The following is an 18808-nucleotide window of genomic DNA, read 5'->3' on the forward strand; positions in this document are numbered from 1 at the left end:
TATGAAAAATACTTTTAACCATAGGAAGTAAATTTCGCTCTCGGGAAGAAAACGGAGCCTCGTCTAAAAAGGCTCCCTTCCTCCCTGAACGGTATTGCCGATTGCAGCCACAGCTGCCTCTCAGGAGAAACGGTTTGCCCTAACCTCGATTTAAATCATTCCAATGAAGATAAATCCACTATTTCCGAAGAGGTTTGTTAGGAAACCAAAGCTGCTTTTTCCCTACCACCAACTTCTTAGACGAACACCTGCTTTTTCCTCACTCACGGACACCGGGCTGCCCTCTGGAGCAGCGAAGACCTCGTCTGTCTTATACAGATCACCTTTTTCCAGATAACTAAGAATTCCCTTTAAATTTCTCGTGTTGGAGGCTAACCGTGGCTAGTTATTTTTTTTCCCCACGTGCGATTTCCACCCTCCCCAATCATTCGCACCCAGTTTGGTTAATTAAAAATGATCGAAACCTTAAAAAGAGAATCTGAAGTTGTGCGGGTGCCTGTCAAAAATAGGCTTCGCCTTTCCCTCCACGCGAACAACGCTCCTCCTCCTCCTCCTCCAACACCGCCCCCCTCCACCCCGCCAAAACACCTTAGCAACAAGAGGCGAACCAAGCACGCACGCCTGCGCTTGCGCCCTCGGCCTCCTCCTCCTTCCCCCCTCCCCGTTGCCTGTCCTTGTGTGCAAGGGGCGGTCTCTTCCGGTTCATGTAGGAGCAGAGGAAGCCGGGCGGCCATCTTGGATCATCCGGGAGCGGCGGCGTTGTTGCCGCCGCCGCTGCTGCTGCGGCTACTGGTTGAGAGAGAGAGCCGAGGGAGCTGGTTTGGCGGCGGCAGAGGGTTCTCTTCTTTCAGTGTTTCCAACCCGGCCAAGCCTCCAGGCTGTGACGGGGAAGGTCTTTCTCCTTGGGTCTGAGCCTTCCCCTTCGGGATAGGGGGTATAGTAGGCAGCGAAGGAGTTGGGAGTTCTCCTGGAGAAGAAGGAAGAGGAGGGGGCGCGATTAAGACATGAGAGCCCGAGGCCCGGTGAAGCGATCCGTGTAGAGTTAGAAAACGGCTGAGGGCTTGGCCCGCTTCCCTTTGACCAGCTCTTGGGTGGTGTGGTTCTTTCGCAGCCCACAGTGGTTGCGGGGAAAGCGGCGGCTGCTTTCCCCCTTCTTCCTCAGCAGCCTGCTAGTTGGGCTGTACCCGTATTGCTGCAGCGTCCTACACCTCTCGCCTTTTACCCGCTCCCATCTCTTCCCGGCTCTCCGCTTTTTTTCTTTCCTCTTAACGGCGCCGGACAATTTTTGCCCCCCCCTTTTTTTTTTGGTGCTTGGTGAGAATCTCCTCTAATCTGTCATCGTCCCTCCCTTCTAAAGACCGTAATCTTGTCTATAAGATGATTCCTGAAGATTCCCAGGGGGATATAATGCTTCATTATCAGACTGGAAGATAGATGAGAAAGAGGGGTAGCGGTGGTGGAGAAAAAAAAAAAATCACTCAAATTTTTCTTCCCCCGTACTACCTTTTCCTTTGATGGTGGCACTTGATAACTGCTATCATGCTGTAAAATCACTTTTTTTTTGTAAATATATATGTATATGTGTTCGGAGGGAGGGAGGTGTTAGGATTTTTTTAAATTTTTATATAATAAATAGTTGGATTTTGCCATTGCAAACGGTGCTTCAGCTAAGTGAATGAAAATGTCTACTAGAACTCCATTGCCCACGGTGAATGAACGGGACACTGAAAACGTGAGTGCGCTTAAGGATTCTTCATTAATGTGTAGTTTCATAGTAACTGAATACTATTTTAATAATTAATGTCTATCATAGGAAGTATAAGTGATAATGCAGATCCTTAGATTAATGAAAAAACCTTTTGTCTTCAGTGGGGGAAAAATCAACGTAAAGCGATAGCATATAGAGAAATAGTCTCTGTTCATTTAAAATATGGCTTAATATTACATAGGGAATTTTCTACCGTAGCAACCAATAATGGTTATTTTTTACAGGTTGCTTGTTGCAAAATGTCAATTGCAAGAAAAGTCTTATGAGGCCTGCTTGTTGTTATAACCTTCCTTTTCTATTGTTTTTGGAATCCTGCTTTTTCTCTCACTTCTTTTTCAAAATAAGCTTCTCATGCTTAAAAATATGTTTTCAGAACACAATGGAGAACATACGTTCTTGGACATAAAATGTATTAATTGCTAAAAAGGGTTCATGAATACATTTGGGTCATTTGTTGTGACAGATAATGTAAATAAATATATATAATTTGTATTTCCTTTAACTGTTTAAACTTTGATACTGATATTCAGTTGGGTAATATTCAGTTGATTCTTTTTGGGTGGTAGTGAAGAGGAATTATCCATCCTTAAGTTGTACATTTCCTAATTTCATGCATATTGAAAAAAACACTATTCTGTTCTATTTGGGATAAAATCTGGTATTTTTAACAGTGTCAAACAGCACAGATAAAACATGTTTTGTGGAAATTTAAAATGAAAAGCAGACTGTATTTTGAACCCAAGCATTTGTCTTGGTCTGTCACTTTAACAGATAATCAAAGAAGTCAGGACTGTAGAAGAAACATATTGATTGATACAGATCTTAAGTCATAAGAAATAAATACTGGTACTTCTATCTGTATTTTGTTTGATTGCAAGTTAATAGTAAACTAGAACTAGAAGCTTATTAGGTTCCAAGAAAGGAAAACATTAAGTTTCATTAGAATTTTAAATGTAGGAATGCTAAATATAGCTGAATGTTTTATAATGGCTTTTTAATCAATTCACTGTTATTAATTGAATGTGATTGACCCAGGTTTAGACACAAGAAGAAAATATGTTTAGAACAATTGTATTATCAAGGTTTTATATTCACTATCATTGTTGATGAAACTTTTCTCCTTTGTTTACTTTAGCTCTTGATACAACGTGCAGAATTGTGTTCAGCAAAAGTTAAATGCAAAAATTCAGCTATAGAACATTCTGAACTTCAGTTCAAGCTTTCAGTTTCATTTTAGATAAAATTGTTCAGAATTAGATATTTCTGTAAACGATGGTCACTCTGAGAATTATTTAGTAGGATTATTCATATGGACTTTCCTTAGATCTTTCAGTGTTGTTTACATCAATCACTTAATGTAATTTAGAAGTCATGTATGAAGATTGCCCTTATTTTCTACTCCCAATACAATTAATGAAGTTCCAGAGTATATGTATACTTAAATAGCTTATTAATGTACCATTGTTATTCAGAAGAGAATATTTATCAATCTGAAGTATGCATGTACCTTGAGAAAAAACATAGTAGGGGTTTAGAAAATAGGGGAGCAAATTTTCTATGCTTCTTTGTTTCTTAATATATTATCTGTAATTGTATTGTGGCCTGTAGCAGTAGGCAAATCTGACTACTTTTATGAATGAAGCTAATATAATTTTGGCCTGTCTTTGATCAAACAGGAATGGAATACACGATTCTTCTAAACACATTTTAAATTTCAGAATGTATATCTGTAATTTCAATTCTATATAAACTTGCTTTTTTCCTTAATACCTAATGTTGAAATACTTCTCATTATAAATGTGGCAATTGTAGTGGAGAAGTTTTAAGTGAAATGGATTTAAAATGAAAAGCATCTTATCAAATTCTTATGAATTCAGTATTTTGTTATTTAAAAGTTTGTTATTTCTAATGATACAGAAGCTATCCAATGGAGCCTGGGTGGCATTTTCCAAAATAGTATTCTGCAGCAGCTACTAGAAAATATGTTTATTACAATTTCACATTGATTTCTAAAAAAAATGCTGAATGAGCATTATTCTTGCTTCTTGTAGTACAATACTGGTATTTTTTAAAGTGAAATTGTATATATTAGTGTAGCAGATTACTTTTTCTTAAAACCGCTGGCCATAATCATTTCTATAAACAATTTCAATTTGTTTAGAATTTTTATTTCTGTTGTGTTGAACAAGTTTTTGTAGTCTGATTCAGAAATAGCATAAAATTATAGTGAGTAGTGTTGCACATCACACCAAGACTAAAACAAATAACATTACTTAACACAAGTGTGTCACTACAAGTGAATTTGACTTTTGTAGTGAGATTCTGTACACAGTGCTCTCATTCATATTTTAACATGAATAAATGCTCATTTGTATTCTAGCAATATTTTTTCCACTTGCAACATCCATCCTGGGGGTGGCTTTCACATTTGATATTTTCCTTGCCAGCTATAGCTGTCAAACATGGGGGGATGTATAAAGAAACCTAAATTTAATGGCCAGTCCCTCTTCCAGTTTAATACATTTTTGATACCACTGGAAACACCTCCACAAAATATTGGACATGACTATTGTATCCAAAGTAGGCTACACAAAGCATTTTTAAAAATAGAGAACCTCCATTAAGTTTATTTAAATGACATTTGGGAAAGATGGAGCCCCTCTACATAAATGGTCCATTAATCAAAGATTCATTTGATTGTACATGGAAATAACTCTTTTACACAATATTCTTAAGAATATTTAACATACATCTATACACCCCATTGTCTGCACTGTTCCTAAAATAAACCTAATTTATTTTAGATCGAGTGTCAGTTTGGTGTGGTTAAAGCATCAGGCTAGAAACTAAGAAACTGTTCCCATCTTAGGCATAAGGCCAGCTGAGTGACTTTGGGCCAGTCATTCTCTCTTAGGAAGAAGGAACTGGCAAGCTACTTCTGAAATTGTTGCCAAAAAAACTACAGGCTGTTGCCAGGCATTCAAGACACAGATTTAGTTTGTTACTGAGTTTCTTCTAGACTATATTCTTGCAGTGGCTTGGGCCTGCTTTCCGTAGTCTGATATTTGCAGATGTATTGCACCACAACTGCTATCAAGCCTAGTTTGTGCAGTCAATAGCTATGCTAGTTGAACATAAGCAGAGTTGTAGTCTAAGACTTCTGGAGAACCCCAGGCTGGGTAAAATTGAATTGTTGTAATTTTGAAAACATTGTTTTTATAAGGCATGTGTTTGAATTGTATTTTTATGGGCACAGTGAACTAACTATACATCTTGCTCAATTATTAAAAGACCCATTTGTAGCATAAAATAATTAGATGAAAGCAGACTTTGCTATGGCACCATGAAATGTGTCATAGATCAGTTACTGTGTTTAAATTAAAAATAATAAAATATAAGTGATTTATCAGTATCACTCTTTGAAAAAAATGCAGTATTCCAATGTGGTGGTGCCTTTGCCTGCAGTCTTTCTCAGTAGTCCAGGGTCTTCATAGTAAATTATGTACTGTTAATTCATAAATCAAACTGCCTATGCTAAGTGACTTATTTTAAATGATATGGTTTTAAATTATATAGCAGAGGTTAGGACATTGCTATAGAATGTGAATCAAGTGTATTTGCTGATGCATCTTTGTGAATTTATAAACTGCTTCAGTCACTGGCAGTCACAACCAATATATAATCACATATAATTTATTTTCATGATGCAGTGTTAATGGCTTTTTACTTGGAAGCAATGTCACTGGAGACCCAATTTGGTCTAATGGTTAAGGCATTAGGCAAGAAACAGGGAGATCATCAGTTCTAGCCCGCCCTTAGGCACAAAGCCAGCTGGGTGACCTTGGGTCAGTCACACTCTCTCAACCTTAGGAAAGAGACAGTAGTAAACCACTTCTGAAAAGCCTTGCCAAGAAAACTGCAGGGACTTGTCCAGGCAATCTCAGAATCTGACAGGATAGAACTGAAGAAAAACAATCCACTGAGTTTATTAGAGATGGAGTTAATATTAATGCAGTTGTTTTGGGAATGAAAATCAAGCATAAATTATATTTATCATTTTAGGGATATTTAACAGTTATATTCACATTATCCAATTTGCATATTGGAATGTGGAAGTTTCACAGCATTTTGTTATTGGTGTTTTGGGTTTTTTCAAAAGCAGTTAAATAATATGAATCACACACACACACACACACACACACACTCTTGTATAAATAAATAAAAGATTAGACTTGATATTTGACCTTTACATTCCTAAGTTCCACATTTCTGACATCAATACAATTGAACGTGTGCAGAAATATTTTACAAGAAGAGTTCTCCATTCCTCTGAAAACAACAAAATACCTTATCCCACCAGACTTGAAATCCTAGGCTTAGAAAACTTGGAACTCCGTCGCCTTTGACAAGACCTAAATTTAACTCACAGAATCATCTATTGTAATGTCCTTCCTGTTAAAGACTACTTCAGCTTTAATTGCAATAATACAAGAGCAACCAATAGATTTAAACTTAATGTTAACCGCTTTAATCTAGATTGCAGAAAATATGACTTCTGTAACAGAATCATCAGTGCTTGGAACACTACCTGACTGTGGTCTCTTCCCATAATCCCAAAAGCTTTAACCAAAAACTTTCTACTATTGACCTCACCCCATTCCTAAGAGGACCATAAGGGGCATGCATAAGAGCACAAATGTGCCTACCGTTCCTGTCCTATTGTTTTTTTTCTTCATATATATATATCATATATATATATATATATATATGAAGGGGTAGGCACAGAGAAGGCCCAGGGGTAGGGCCTTCTCTGTGGGGGCTCCTGCCCTCTGGACACGAGCTGCCTCCGGGGCTTCGCCAACTCCCCGACCTTTGGACTTTCTGCCGTGAATTGAAGACTCTTTTATTCTGTCGAGTTGGGCTAGCCTGATTAAGTAATTTTAAATGGGGTTTTAGTTTTTATATTACTTAGTTTTTAATTTTGGCCACTATTTATATAAATTTTAGTTTTGTTTTTATTGTATATTTATTGTATCTTTTAAATTGGCTGTTAACCGCCCTGAGTCCTTCGGGAGAAGGGCGGTATACAAATGCAATAAATAAATAAATAAATAAATATGCTTATACCTCCTAATATTTACTCATATATATGTTTATATACTATATAATCTTTTTATATGATACTTACATATATTGTTGTGACAAAATAAATAAATAAATAAAGTTCCCAAGTTAACATATCTTTGGGATTTATCTCTAAGAGAAATTTGGGGGCAAAAAATGACTTCTTAAAGTAGCCTTATGTTGCATAATGAAATTGAAATCTAAAAAGATATTTTCTAACAAATCCCAGATCTTTGCCTATTGGATGTTATTATGGTTTCATACATAATTTCTAACAATAGCTGAATAAGAACTGACCTAGGTTGACAGTTTTCTTGATGAATCAGGCTTGCCTATATACTCTTAAGTTGCTATACTTACATTTAAGTGTTGATGACAGTAATAATGTGGTCGGATCAGTGAACAGACTGATCAGTGAATAGATTTGGCATGATTGGGACAGTATATCAATTGTGAAAAAAAGCAGCATTTTTTTCTCTCTCCTGTAAGTAACAATGAAGCTAACAATGAAGCTATTCTATGCAAAATAACTAATTTGTTTTAGTATTATTTATTTTGTGCAGGTGATCCCCTCAGTTCCTTACTATCTCATTATTTATTTTGTGATAAATCCAAGTATGGGAAATGTGCATTTTGAGTACAAGAATGCCCATGGACACAATTCTTGGCATCCAACAAGTCTCATTTGTTGTTGTTTTTTAATTAGAAAAATAATATTATGAAATTGGCATGCTGTAGGTATTAGTATCTAGTAATATTCTCATTTGTAACATGGTTGGCATCCTTTTCCAGCATTCATGCGATTTTGTAAAATGGGGCAGTCATCCAAGTATGTAAAATTGAAAATAAAAATTACAAAAATTTCCCAAGATTTCAGTGATGAGATCCCATAGGAGTATTATATTTTCATGTAAGAATATAAAAGCCTTTTGAGAGTTCAACCACTTTTAATGGTATTTTTTATTGTTCTTAAGGTGCAGGGCCTGCATACCTGAGGAGTGTTATAGAAATTTTGGTGGCTGGGGATGCCATTCTACTGAATTGTGTCTTGAAGAATGATTCTTGGCCACACTTCCATAGAAAAAGTGAAAAGTAATAAGGTGGTCCAGAATGTTCTGTGACTCTGGAAGGGATGTCAGAGAGCACATTCATCAGCTTGCCTTCTAGTAAATTGATATTATATAACTGGTCATGTCCATTACAGTAGCCATTAACCACTCTCTGATATTGACCATGGTATGTGCTCAATTTTCCAAATACACTTCCTACCTCAAAATGGTTGCTAATTCTTAACTCAGGTATTCAGATATATGACATAATTTAAAGTTGAAATAAGAGTGCTTTGTAATTAATAGTACCTAATTATTATATATTATTTATTATAATAATGTTATAGTATACCAATGACCAAAATTAAAATTGATTCTTAGTTATTGTAAGCCACCTAGAGTTACTTCGATAAAAAAGTTTAATGAATAAATAAATTGATGCAATTAAATGAAAACTAAGAAAAGTACCTCCCATAATGTGAATTTAAGAGCCATAAAGCCCCTGGGCTATGAGGAGATACATAATGCAAATATTTAATGAATTATCCCCAGTTTTTTCTCTTTGGCATAGTGATGCCCAGCTTTGTCACTCTTGTTCTGTCTTGTGATTGGCTATGGATAGTATTTTATATTTGGAATGCATGTTGTCTTTGACCTATGCTGTTAAACTTTCATGTGAAATAAAGTACACTGAGAGATGACAGGAAGAGCTCCATGTTGCTGAATCAGCTGCTTATTTTTATTGATCAATGTCGCTAGCCTAGTGGTTGCTGAATATGCTATTCCTCTTCTATTTTTTGTGGTAGTGCAGTAGTTTCAATTCAGATTTAAATATTTGTTGGGAAGAATTTTGTTAACATTTGAATATAGAAAAATATTAAAATATGTATTCAGAAAGTCGAACTGTTTATATTAAGGTGATGATCCTTTGATAAATATCACCTACTGAATCCGGTCAATTAGTTTAGCAGCATTTAATACTGTAGCTAATTGTACAGAAGACAAAAAGGATCCAGAGAACGGAGGTTATATTCTACTGAACATTGTTTTACTTTTTAAAATACAGCATGGCTTCTGGTTACAAATTCATTAGCTGTTTCATATCTCTCTTTTGCTTTTTTTCCTCACTATTTAATTCCTATAGCTGCTCATCTCAAGCAAGTGAGTGTAGTGGTCCAATATGTATGCCTCTCAAGCATATTTCCTTTAGAGATTATTTACAAAAGAAACTTTATTTTTATCCAAAAGGTAGATTTGTACATGGGAAAAAGCTAAGTAGATAATTCAACTGTTCAGCAGAAACAGATAATTTAATGGTCTTTTGTATTAAATGCACCTCAAAATTTCAAGCCAGTGTAGTATTTTAGTCCAACATGACTGAAGAGCACCTGATTAGAGAAACATAATTGAATGAATAGAAATTCAAAGGTTGCATAGATTATTGCTAAAGATTATCATACTAACATGATTCTGGTATGACATTCTGGAATTCAAGGTAAAGATGATGATGTGCCATCATTTGATTGTGTTAGCAATCACATGGATTTTCTCCATAATGATCTGTCCCTAACTGGTCCTTCAAGTCCTCCAGTCATGCAGCCATCATTGTTGTAACTGAATCCATCCCCCCTTGCTATTGGTTGATTTCTTCTTTGATTTGCTTTCACCTTTCCTAGCATTAGAGCTTTCTGAAGAAAGCTACGGTAATATTTCATATAATGAGAAGTAGGTGAAGCTTGGCCATTTGTGCCTCAAGTGAGTAAGTGGTATGGGTTGATCAGGTGTGAATCTATACTAATCCAAAACTGGCAACGTGTGATGTAATGATGTTGAAGTATCCCAGGCTTAATCCACATCTTAATCTCACCGTCTGTTTATACTAATCTACAGAACATGTAAACATTGATAGAATGCTGAATGATTTGCAGTATATGGACAATGACTTCTTATTCCCAATTGTTCAGTAGGGTAATGGTATGTATTTGGAGGGGTGCTTCATGAAGTAGCCAAACTACTCCTTTGAACCGATATTTTAAATGTCCAGATGTCATGGCCTCAAAAGCTTGATGTAGTTGATTCAGGTCACACTCACTGAGATTGCTCCTGAAATTGACTCACACAATATGGGAGGTCCTTGAAGTGGTCATGGGAAATCTCTGAGAGGATATGCTGCCTCAACATTTTGAGCAGCAAGTCTGGACAAGCATTTTTGTCACTTTGGAAATTACCTGCCGAATGTTTGTCACATGCCTACAATATAAAAAGGTATCCTCTCCATTTTTGATAATCTCTCTACAGTCAGTATTTGTAGATCCGAAGAATTCCAGAATCTGTCTCAAAATAATAAATAATTTTGGGGTTTAACAAAATAACAAAGCTGATGTCTGAAGATTGAAATCTGTCCATACCAAATCTTGGTAAGCAAGAAATAGAAATTCAGAGTAATTATATGTCCTGTAGAGCAGCATTCACCGACTGGTGGTCTGCGGACCACTAGTGGTCTGCAAGAAAATTCTTGTTGTGTCTTGTCCGCTCTCACCGCAGCTGGGGTCTGCTTATCTGCTCCCGAACACGGAGGAATGTATGCCTCCCGGCCCCAGTCCTGGCTCCATGCCCAGACAAGCTGCAGAGGAGGGGGCACCTCCTGGTCCCAGCCCTGGCTCCATGCCCAAGCAGGCTGCAGAGGAGGGAGCATCCCCCGGCCCCAGCCCTGGCTCCATGCCCATGCAAACGGAGCAGCTAGACCCCTCCCCCTCCTCCACAGCATGTGAGCCTGAGGAAAGTTTACTTCCAACAGCTGATTGGAGTGACCCTCACATCAGAAGATTGGATAGGCGGAGGCAACAGAAGGAAGGGAGGGGCAGGCCTTAATGAGTGCTGAGTCATGGAGCCACACCCCATGGCCTATATAAAGGATCTGCTTTCTGGCAGTCTCTGAGTCAGGCAAAGTCGAACTTATCTTGCTGAAGTCACTTTCTGGTCTCCTGCCTGCTCTGAGGACTTTGCTAGGACTTTGGGCAGAGCTGCAGAGGCAAGCCTGATTCGGATTTCCCTGACCCGGCCATCAGCGGAGGAGTGGGACACGACAATTCTGGTGATCCGCAGAAAAATTCTTTGCATTTTTTATATTGCACTAAATCAGGAGTCCTCAAACTACGGCCCCTGGGCCGGATTCGTGCAATGAATGCTTGTGTTACTGCAGAGAGTCTCCCCCTTCAGGATCTTTTTGTGTGGGTCCAAGGGGGGCAGAAATTCTGACTTGAGGTCTGCTTCAGCCTCCTGGTGCAGGGCTTTGGGCGAAGGCTGGGGGAAAGTGCTACTGGTGGCGAAGAGCCAGAGAGCCTTGTTCCAGTGAGACTGTATTCTGGCCTGGAACTGTCTGACCATCTCAGGCCGCTGAGCCTCCAGGCGTCAGTACCTGGCCTTGCACTCCCACAGGTCTTCCCTCTGCTTGGAAAGCCTATGCTTGTAGTCCTCAATTTTTTATTTTTTATTTATTTGCATTTATATCCCACCCTTCTCTCAAGACTCAGGGCAGCTTACATTGTGTTAAGCAATAGTCTTCATCCATTTGTCCATTTACAAAGTCAACTTATTGCCCCCCTGGGTCCTCATTTTACCTACCTTATAAAGGATGGAAGGCTGAGTCAACCTTGGGCCTGGTGGGACTTGAACTTGCAGTAATTGCAAGCAGCTGTGTTAAAAACAGACTGTCTTAGTCTGTTGAGCCACCAGAGGCCCCTCTCAATGAGGTGCTTCTGCTAAGCCGCCTTCTCGGTCAGATCCAATTTGAACTGAGCCAGCTGTCTTGCCAACTCTTTCTCATGGTGGCTTTTTAGCTCCAACAACTGCTTCCTGTTGGGGCCCTAAGGAACCCAGGCAGGAAGGTGAGAAGTGGCTGGGAGGGGAGGGGCGAGTAGAGGCCAGTGAGGCCCCCCTCAACATGAGTGACATCAAGTTGGCCATGCCCACCCAGTCACATGACCACCTAGTCACACCCACCCACCCAGTCATTAGGCAGATCATATTAGTGGTCCACGGGATTTAAAATTATGAATGTAATGGTCCCTGAGGTCCAAAAGGTTGGTGACCCCTGCTGTAGAGAATATAAAATTAATTTCATTGTGACAAAACTCTGCTGTATTTTTACAATAAAACTGTGGTTTTATTGCACTGAATTTCTACTTCAATTAAGTATTGTGTTGTACACTGTCCCCAACATAATTCTTTAGTTTATAACTTTTATAACCATCCTATCATCCCTGATATTTAGGACATCAAAAAAGGGCGGAAATCTCAGAATGATGCAGGGTAGGAGGCATTAAAATACATCTTTCATTGTTGCCCATGGTCATCAAACCAGTAATTTTAAAAAGTGTGGCACCTGGCTACTGAATGTTTGGCTGCCTGTTTTAAAGACAAAAGTCCTAAAAAAAATAGAAGATAGGTAACAAATAAGGATTTGCTGATGAATATTGAGAAAATATGATAAATTATGAGTAGAACTAATAATCACCATTCAAATGTCATGTTGTAAATAGGGAAATGTTTCTGCTGCATTCCTTATCTTGGTATAAAAAGTATCTGTCATCAAAGAAAATTGACTTCTTGCATATTATTTAAAAATAGTATTGTATGGTTTCAGAAAAAAATAAAGTGTCTTCTGTTGTTTAATTTCAGCTTTTAGCAGAAAAATAGTTTATAAATTGTATCTGCAATTTTTAAATTGCATCTGCAATTTTTGCATCTGCAAAAATTTTGTTTATAAATCTGCATAGTCAGATAAATTCATTTTATTTTAAAAATCTGTATAATGAAATCAGTAATTATCCATTTTTTAGAAAAATGTTTTTGATGTCAAAAGGTCAGTTAGGAGAGGTTAGATAAAGTCATATGTAGTTAAGACCAGATCCTCCTTTGTATTCAAAGTTACTTGCTGCAACTAACAGACATCACTGAGTGATTATTATTTTATAGGATATAATAACTTTTCTTTTATCTATAGGATAATTAAGGAAAAAGTCTAAATCAGTTTTAGTTAGTGTTTCAATATTTTTGATTACAATAGAAAAGAATACCTATATATATATATATATGAATATATATATGTATGTAGGTCTTGGCATATTCATAGGTCATTTCCCGTGTAAGGTTGAGGGTATCTTGGCAGCATTTGACAAGGTCTCACTCATCATCTTCAGGCTGGTGCTTTCGGCTTCATGCCTGTGTGAACAAAGCGTGGTCTGAGCTGCCATCTCTCTATAAATACTGGTGGGGAGGTGGGGAGTGTTGCTGTGAGCGGGCCAGTTGGCTGTGTGGTTGCATTTTTATTGGTAGATGGAGTGGGTGCCTGCAGATTGGTCAGCTGTTTTGCAGCATCCTGTGTGGGTGTGGTCCTAGTCTTTTGTTCCTGAGCTTTGGTGTTGTGGCCTCTGGAGTTCTGTGATGTGATGTTTTGAGCAGATGGCTGTGATGCAACATCATGGGTTTTGGTTTGGCTCCGAGTCTGAGGTCTTGTCATGTGTTCCTGGCGTGTGTCAGCTTGCTTTGTGTGGGGATCGGAGGGGGGCGCAGCAGCCAGTGCTGCCAGCATGGTCTGGCTTCTGGATGGTGGTTGTGTTTCGTCTGTGGGGTGGGTTTCAGTTTGAATCTGGTGAGGATAATTGGTGGTGGCGTTGTGCATTATCCTGGATCCGGTGTCAATTTTCGTGGCTGGGACTCGTTTGTTGACCAGGCTAGTTTCTAGATGTCTGGTAGGCGGGAGGTGTTGTCCCGTTTGTTCATGTTGTAGGGGTGTTTCTCTATTTCAATGGCTTCCATAATTATTCTTTTGTTATACTGTTCACTTTTGCAGATTAATTTGGTTCCTTCAAAATCAATTTCATGTTCTGTGGTTTTAAGGTGCTGGAAAAGGGAGGAGGTTTTTCCTTCTTTTCTGACTGCGTTCTTGTGTTCTGCAATGCGTGCATTTATTCTCCTGTTAGTTTGTCCAATGTATGTGGCTGGGCAGATTTTGCATGGTATTTCATAGACTCCTTGGTTTTCTAGCTGGATCTTGTCTTTGGGGTTTCTTAAGATGTTGGCTATTTTTTTGTCTGTGCAGAAGGCTGTCTTGATGTTGTGTTTGTGGAGAATTTTGCTGATTTTATCTGTGGTGCCTTTGATGTACGGGAGGAGACTATGAAATACCATGCAAAATCTGCCCAGCCACATACATTGGACAAACTAATAATAAAACTAATTCACGGTATTGGTATATTGTTAATAATTAACAATAATTATCATATTTTGAAGTAATTATGAACTTGACCTCTGGAAATGATTTTTATAAATAAAATTTTAAAGATGGACAATAAATACAAATTCCTATAAAATAAAATGCATTTCATAACCATTCTATGATAAAGTATTTTTTTTCTTTTAGCAGGTTTATAACCAACCATGTGTTTTAATTGTTGATCTCTTAGTATTTCTGTAGAATAGCCACTAGTTTATCATGCATGTTAATGATAATGTCCTCTTTTAATCATTGTTAATGAGTCCTTATTATAACTTTGTGAAATATGTTTCAATAAAAAGAATATATAAATATCCCTCTAATAAAATTCAACTGCCCCTTTTGACAAGTTTATTTCTATTTATTTTTCTCTTCTTGCTTTCACTACGCCTATTTCTTAATGAAAAAGGATGCTGGAACATCTGTAGGGGAAAACTTTTGTGAAAAGGTGGGTTATATTTTTTTGTCCAAAAAACAGGCTTTTTTTCTGTCTTTTGAATATATTAACTATCAAATTTATTTCTCTCTTCTTAGTTTGCCGATTTTTTTGTAGATCACCAGAAACTAAAATTATATCCAGTTGCTAAGAAGGAGGTAGTTAGTAAAATCACCAATCTTTTCCATGAATACTTTGTAAGTTTGGATGTTTTAAAATAGAATAGTGAAATAATTGTGAAATTTACAAATATTATTTACCTAGGATTATATAATTTATCTAGAATTCTTTACTTTGGATTCTTATAAGGGGACTTTGTCACTTTTTATCTCAGCTACTTATGCTTCTCTACACATTGCTGATTCCTCAATGTATGTTTACTTTAACTCATACTCTACATACATTTTTCTGTGACAATATTTTGTCACCGGGGGGGGAAAATGTTGAATAATGTTTACTTAATTGAAAGTTAATAAGATCTATTGGAGGTGATAGAGATGTGTCTGCATCTTCTTATCTGGGGGAGTTGAAGCCAGTTTTTACTGAGGAAATGGACAGGGTCCTTGGAACTATTATCGGTAGTTCTGCCACCTGTACTCTGAATCCATGCCCCTCCTGGTTGATTAAGGCTTGCTGGGAAATAACATGGTTAAGTCCACGTTTGAGTGATTTATGTCTCTTTGTAGGAGGAATGATACAGTTGTCCTGAAGGATGTGGTTGTGCATCCCCTTCTCAAGAAGCCATCCTTGCACTCCATAATATTGAATAACTTTTATCCAGTCTCCAGTCTTTGGGGAAGGTTGTTGAAGGGTGGTTGGTGCACAACTACAAAGGGCCCTGGATAAGTGAATTATTTGGACATTTTCAGTTGGGTTCAGGCTGGAGTACAGCACTGAAACGGCATTAGTCACACTTGTTGATGATCTTTGGAGGGCTTGAGATAGAGGTGGTATGACGCTTCTGGCCCACCTGGACCTTGTAGCAACTTTCAGTATCATCAATCTTGATATCTTTCTGGATTGGCTTTGAGAGTCAGGAGTGTTATGGTCAGTCTCCTCCTTTCTCCATGGCTGGTTTCAGTTGATGTTGGTATGGAAGGAATGGTTGAGCCCTAGGCCCCTTCAGTGTGAGTTTCCCCAGGGCTCCAGCCTTTCATAGCTCCTTTTTAAGGTGAAACTACTAAAGGAGATCATCCATTGGTACAGGTTTCAATATCATCAGTATGCCAATGATATTCAATTATATATATATATGTTATATATGTTTATATATATGTTTGTTTCTGAGGTTTTCGCGGGTGTTTGTATGTAGGTCTTTGGTTATTCGGGTTTTCTCCCGCGTAAAATTGGAAGTGTCTTGGTGACATTTCGACGAAGTCTCATTCATCATCTTCAGGCTGATGTTATCAGCTTCGTGCTTCTAGGAGCAATGTGTGATCGCAGCTGTTTCTTCCTTTTAACTGCTAGTGGGGTTTTGAACTGATTGGTTGGGGGTTTGGCTGTGCTCTGATTGGATGGTGGGGTTGGCTGTGCTCTGATTGGCTGGGGGTGTGTTCTGTTTGGGGGGGGCTTGGTTGTGTTCAGGTTAATCTGAGTTGCCAGGGGGATTTGAGTTGGTGAGCTGCATTGCTGTTGTTTGGCTTCGCGTTCGTGGTCGTGCTACATCTTCATGGTGGGTGTCAGTCTGCTGCATGTATGGATTGGAGGGGTTTGGAATGGCTAATGATGTAGCTGCGGTCTGGCTTCAGCTGTGGTCTGGCACAGCCAACCCCACCATCCAATCAGAGCACAGCCAAACCCCCAACCAATCAGTTCAAACCCCCACTAGCAGTTAAAAGGAAGAAACAGCTGCGATCACACATTGCTCCTAGAAGCACGAAGCTGATAACACCAGTCTGAAGATGACGAATTAGACTTCGTCGAAATGTCGCCAAGACACTTCCAATTTTAAGCGGGAGAAAACCCGAATAACCAAAGACCTATATCTATATATGCATATACATACATACATACATACATACACACACACACACATCCATCCCTAGCCAGACTAGTGATGTTAGGGCCTTTTCTATGGTAGTTCCTACACTGTTCTCTGGCTTTGGGCAGGTTTCTATTCTAGCTTTCCATAAAGCTTCTGAAGACCTGGCTTTTCCCTCAACTATTGGGATAAGATTAAATGATTATGCACTAAAAGTTTGACTTGGCACAGGTTTTGTTGTTTTAATGTATTTGGTTTTATAATTTTAATATTTTTGTACAATGGTACCTCGGTATTCATTATTAATTGGTTACAGAAGCTGCGATAAGTACTAAAAACAAGGAGTGAAGAACAAATCACATGATTTACTACATGATCCTTTGTTTTGGCCAGGAAGGACTTTCTGTCTGTCCCTTTTCTTATGTCAGCAATCTTCCCAGCATGGCTGACTTCCTGTCAATTCTCCACAGCTGTCGCACTTTTCCTATCACAACGAATCATGTACCCAAAAAAGGATGAGTACCAGGACAATGTTTTCATGTCAAAATGTGTCAAGTACCAAATTCTATGAGTTTTGAAGCAGTTGAATACCAAGGCACCACTGTATGTTTTTTTTAAATTTTTGATTAAGAGCTGCCAAGAGTTGGTTATAAGATGGGCAGCTATATAAATTTTATAAGTCAATTATGTAGCATAAAGTGCTAAGTAATTCTAAGTTGGCTAAAAGATAAATCCTAGGCTATTTAACTATGTCTAATGGAGCATTGCAAGGAAAGGAACACTATGCAAAAAGTATTCAAGGATAGCTTCTTCAGTAGTTTGTGATAAGTTGACATTTGTAAATGGTTTCAAAAAACAAATGATTTCAATCGCTGAATGAAGGTTGATGATTTTGTAGCAGTCATTATGTTGGGATGAGCCAATTTGAAACTTGCAGGATCTTGTTTTTTTTAATATAGCCCTGAAGGCTGCCAGCTGAAGCCAGTTGCAGAATACTTACTCAAACATGCAATCATATAAATTAATAAATACGGTATTTCTGAGCACACATTCCAATACAGAAATCAGATGTTAGTAGCCAGTACTAAGGCTAAAATGATATTCATGAAAACTCAACTTCGTCTACCCTATCACCAGTATTTCTCTAAAGTAATTAAATTTGGGGAGAGTGAATTCATTTAAGTATTGCTGTTATTAGACAATGAAAAGCACAAAACCTGATTAAACTGTTGCAGAACATTTAGAGATATATCAATAGATTTAAATCTACTTGCTTTTAGATTTACAATACATTATGGTTCATTATTTTGTAGAAAGAACAACACTGAAATTAATATATAGATAAATTACTGCATCAGTTTAGAAAATGAAAAAGAATTGGAAAAATATTTGGGGGAAGTACAAGGACATGTAGAATAGTATGAATAATTGTAAAATATAGGAAATTAATTGTAAAATATTTTCCCCAAGCGCTGGGATAAGATTATGACTGCACATATAGAAGTTTGACTTGTTACCCGGTTTTTGTTGTTGTTAATGTTTTAATGTGTTTAGTTTTATAGATTTATTATGATTTTATATGTTGCTTTATTTTTTGATGGGGAGCCACCCAGAGTTGGTTAAAAGATGGCCAGATCTATAAATGTTTTAAATAAATAAAAATATAAAGGAAATACTAAATATAAATATAAGGAAGAATATGAAGAAACAGTGATGCTAGAATATTATTGTAAAGAAAATAAGACTCATATAGTACATATGGCAGTGCTACTTTATTGTAAAGCTTTGCATATGATATTGCAATGGCCAGTTTATGCTTACAATAAATTGTCTAATTTATCTTATTAAAAAGCTGGGGAAAATATTTTGACCATACATGGATGTTTATTATATATTTAAAGCAAATATCACACTTGTAAAATAAAAAGGTGTTTAAGACTATCAGTGGTAAAATGATAAATTATCAAATTATTATTACAACACTAAAATAATTCACTGAGAGAAGCTAATAGCTCCCCTTAAAATAAAACTTATTTTGTAAGCTTAAAAGTAAGAAAGTTTTCTGAATAAATATGTTTTATCCTGTCAACAGAAGGATTACATAGATGGAGCCTAGACTTCCTTGACTGGGAATAAAATAATCACTTAACAAGTGGGCAACCATATAAATTGA

The 18808-nt window shown here is 37.5% G+C and overlaps 1 protein-coding gene across 7 annotated transcripts in view; it reads left to right on the forward strand.

Moving 5' to 3' along the window:
* The first annotated feature begins 700 nt into the window (after nucleotides 1–700).
* Nucleotides 701–18808, forward strand: part of MARK3 (microtubule affinity regulating kinase 3) — a 75291-nt gene continuing 57183 nt past the window's right edge. For all 7 annotated transcript variants that reach the window (XM_058162774.1, XM_058162776.1, XM_058162775.1 and 4 more), the window contains exon 1: nucleotides 701–1732. In XM_058162774.1, coding sequence (XP_058018757.1) covers nucleotides 1676–1732 — 57 coding nt within the window. In that variant the 5' untranslated portion in view covers nucleotides 701–1675. The remainder of the gene's footprint in view (nucleotides 1733–18808) is intronic.

The sequence above is a fragment of the Ahaetulla prasina genome, chromosome 1, assembly GCF_028640845.1.
Source record: "Ahaetulla prasina isolate Xishuangbanna chromosome 1, ASM2864084v1, whole genome shotgun sequence".
In the NCBI taxonomy this organism is placed as follows: Eukaryota; Metazoa; Chordata; class Lepidosauria; order Squamata; family Colubridae; genus Ahaetulla; species Ahaetulla prasina.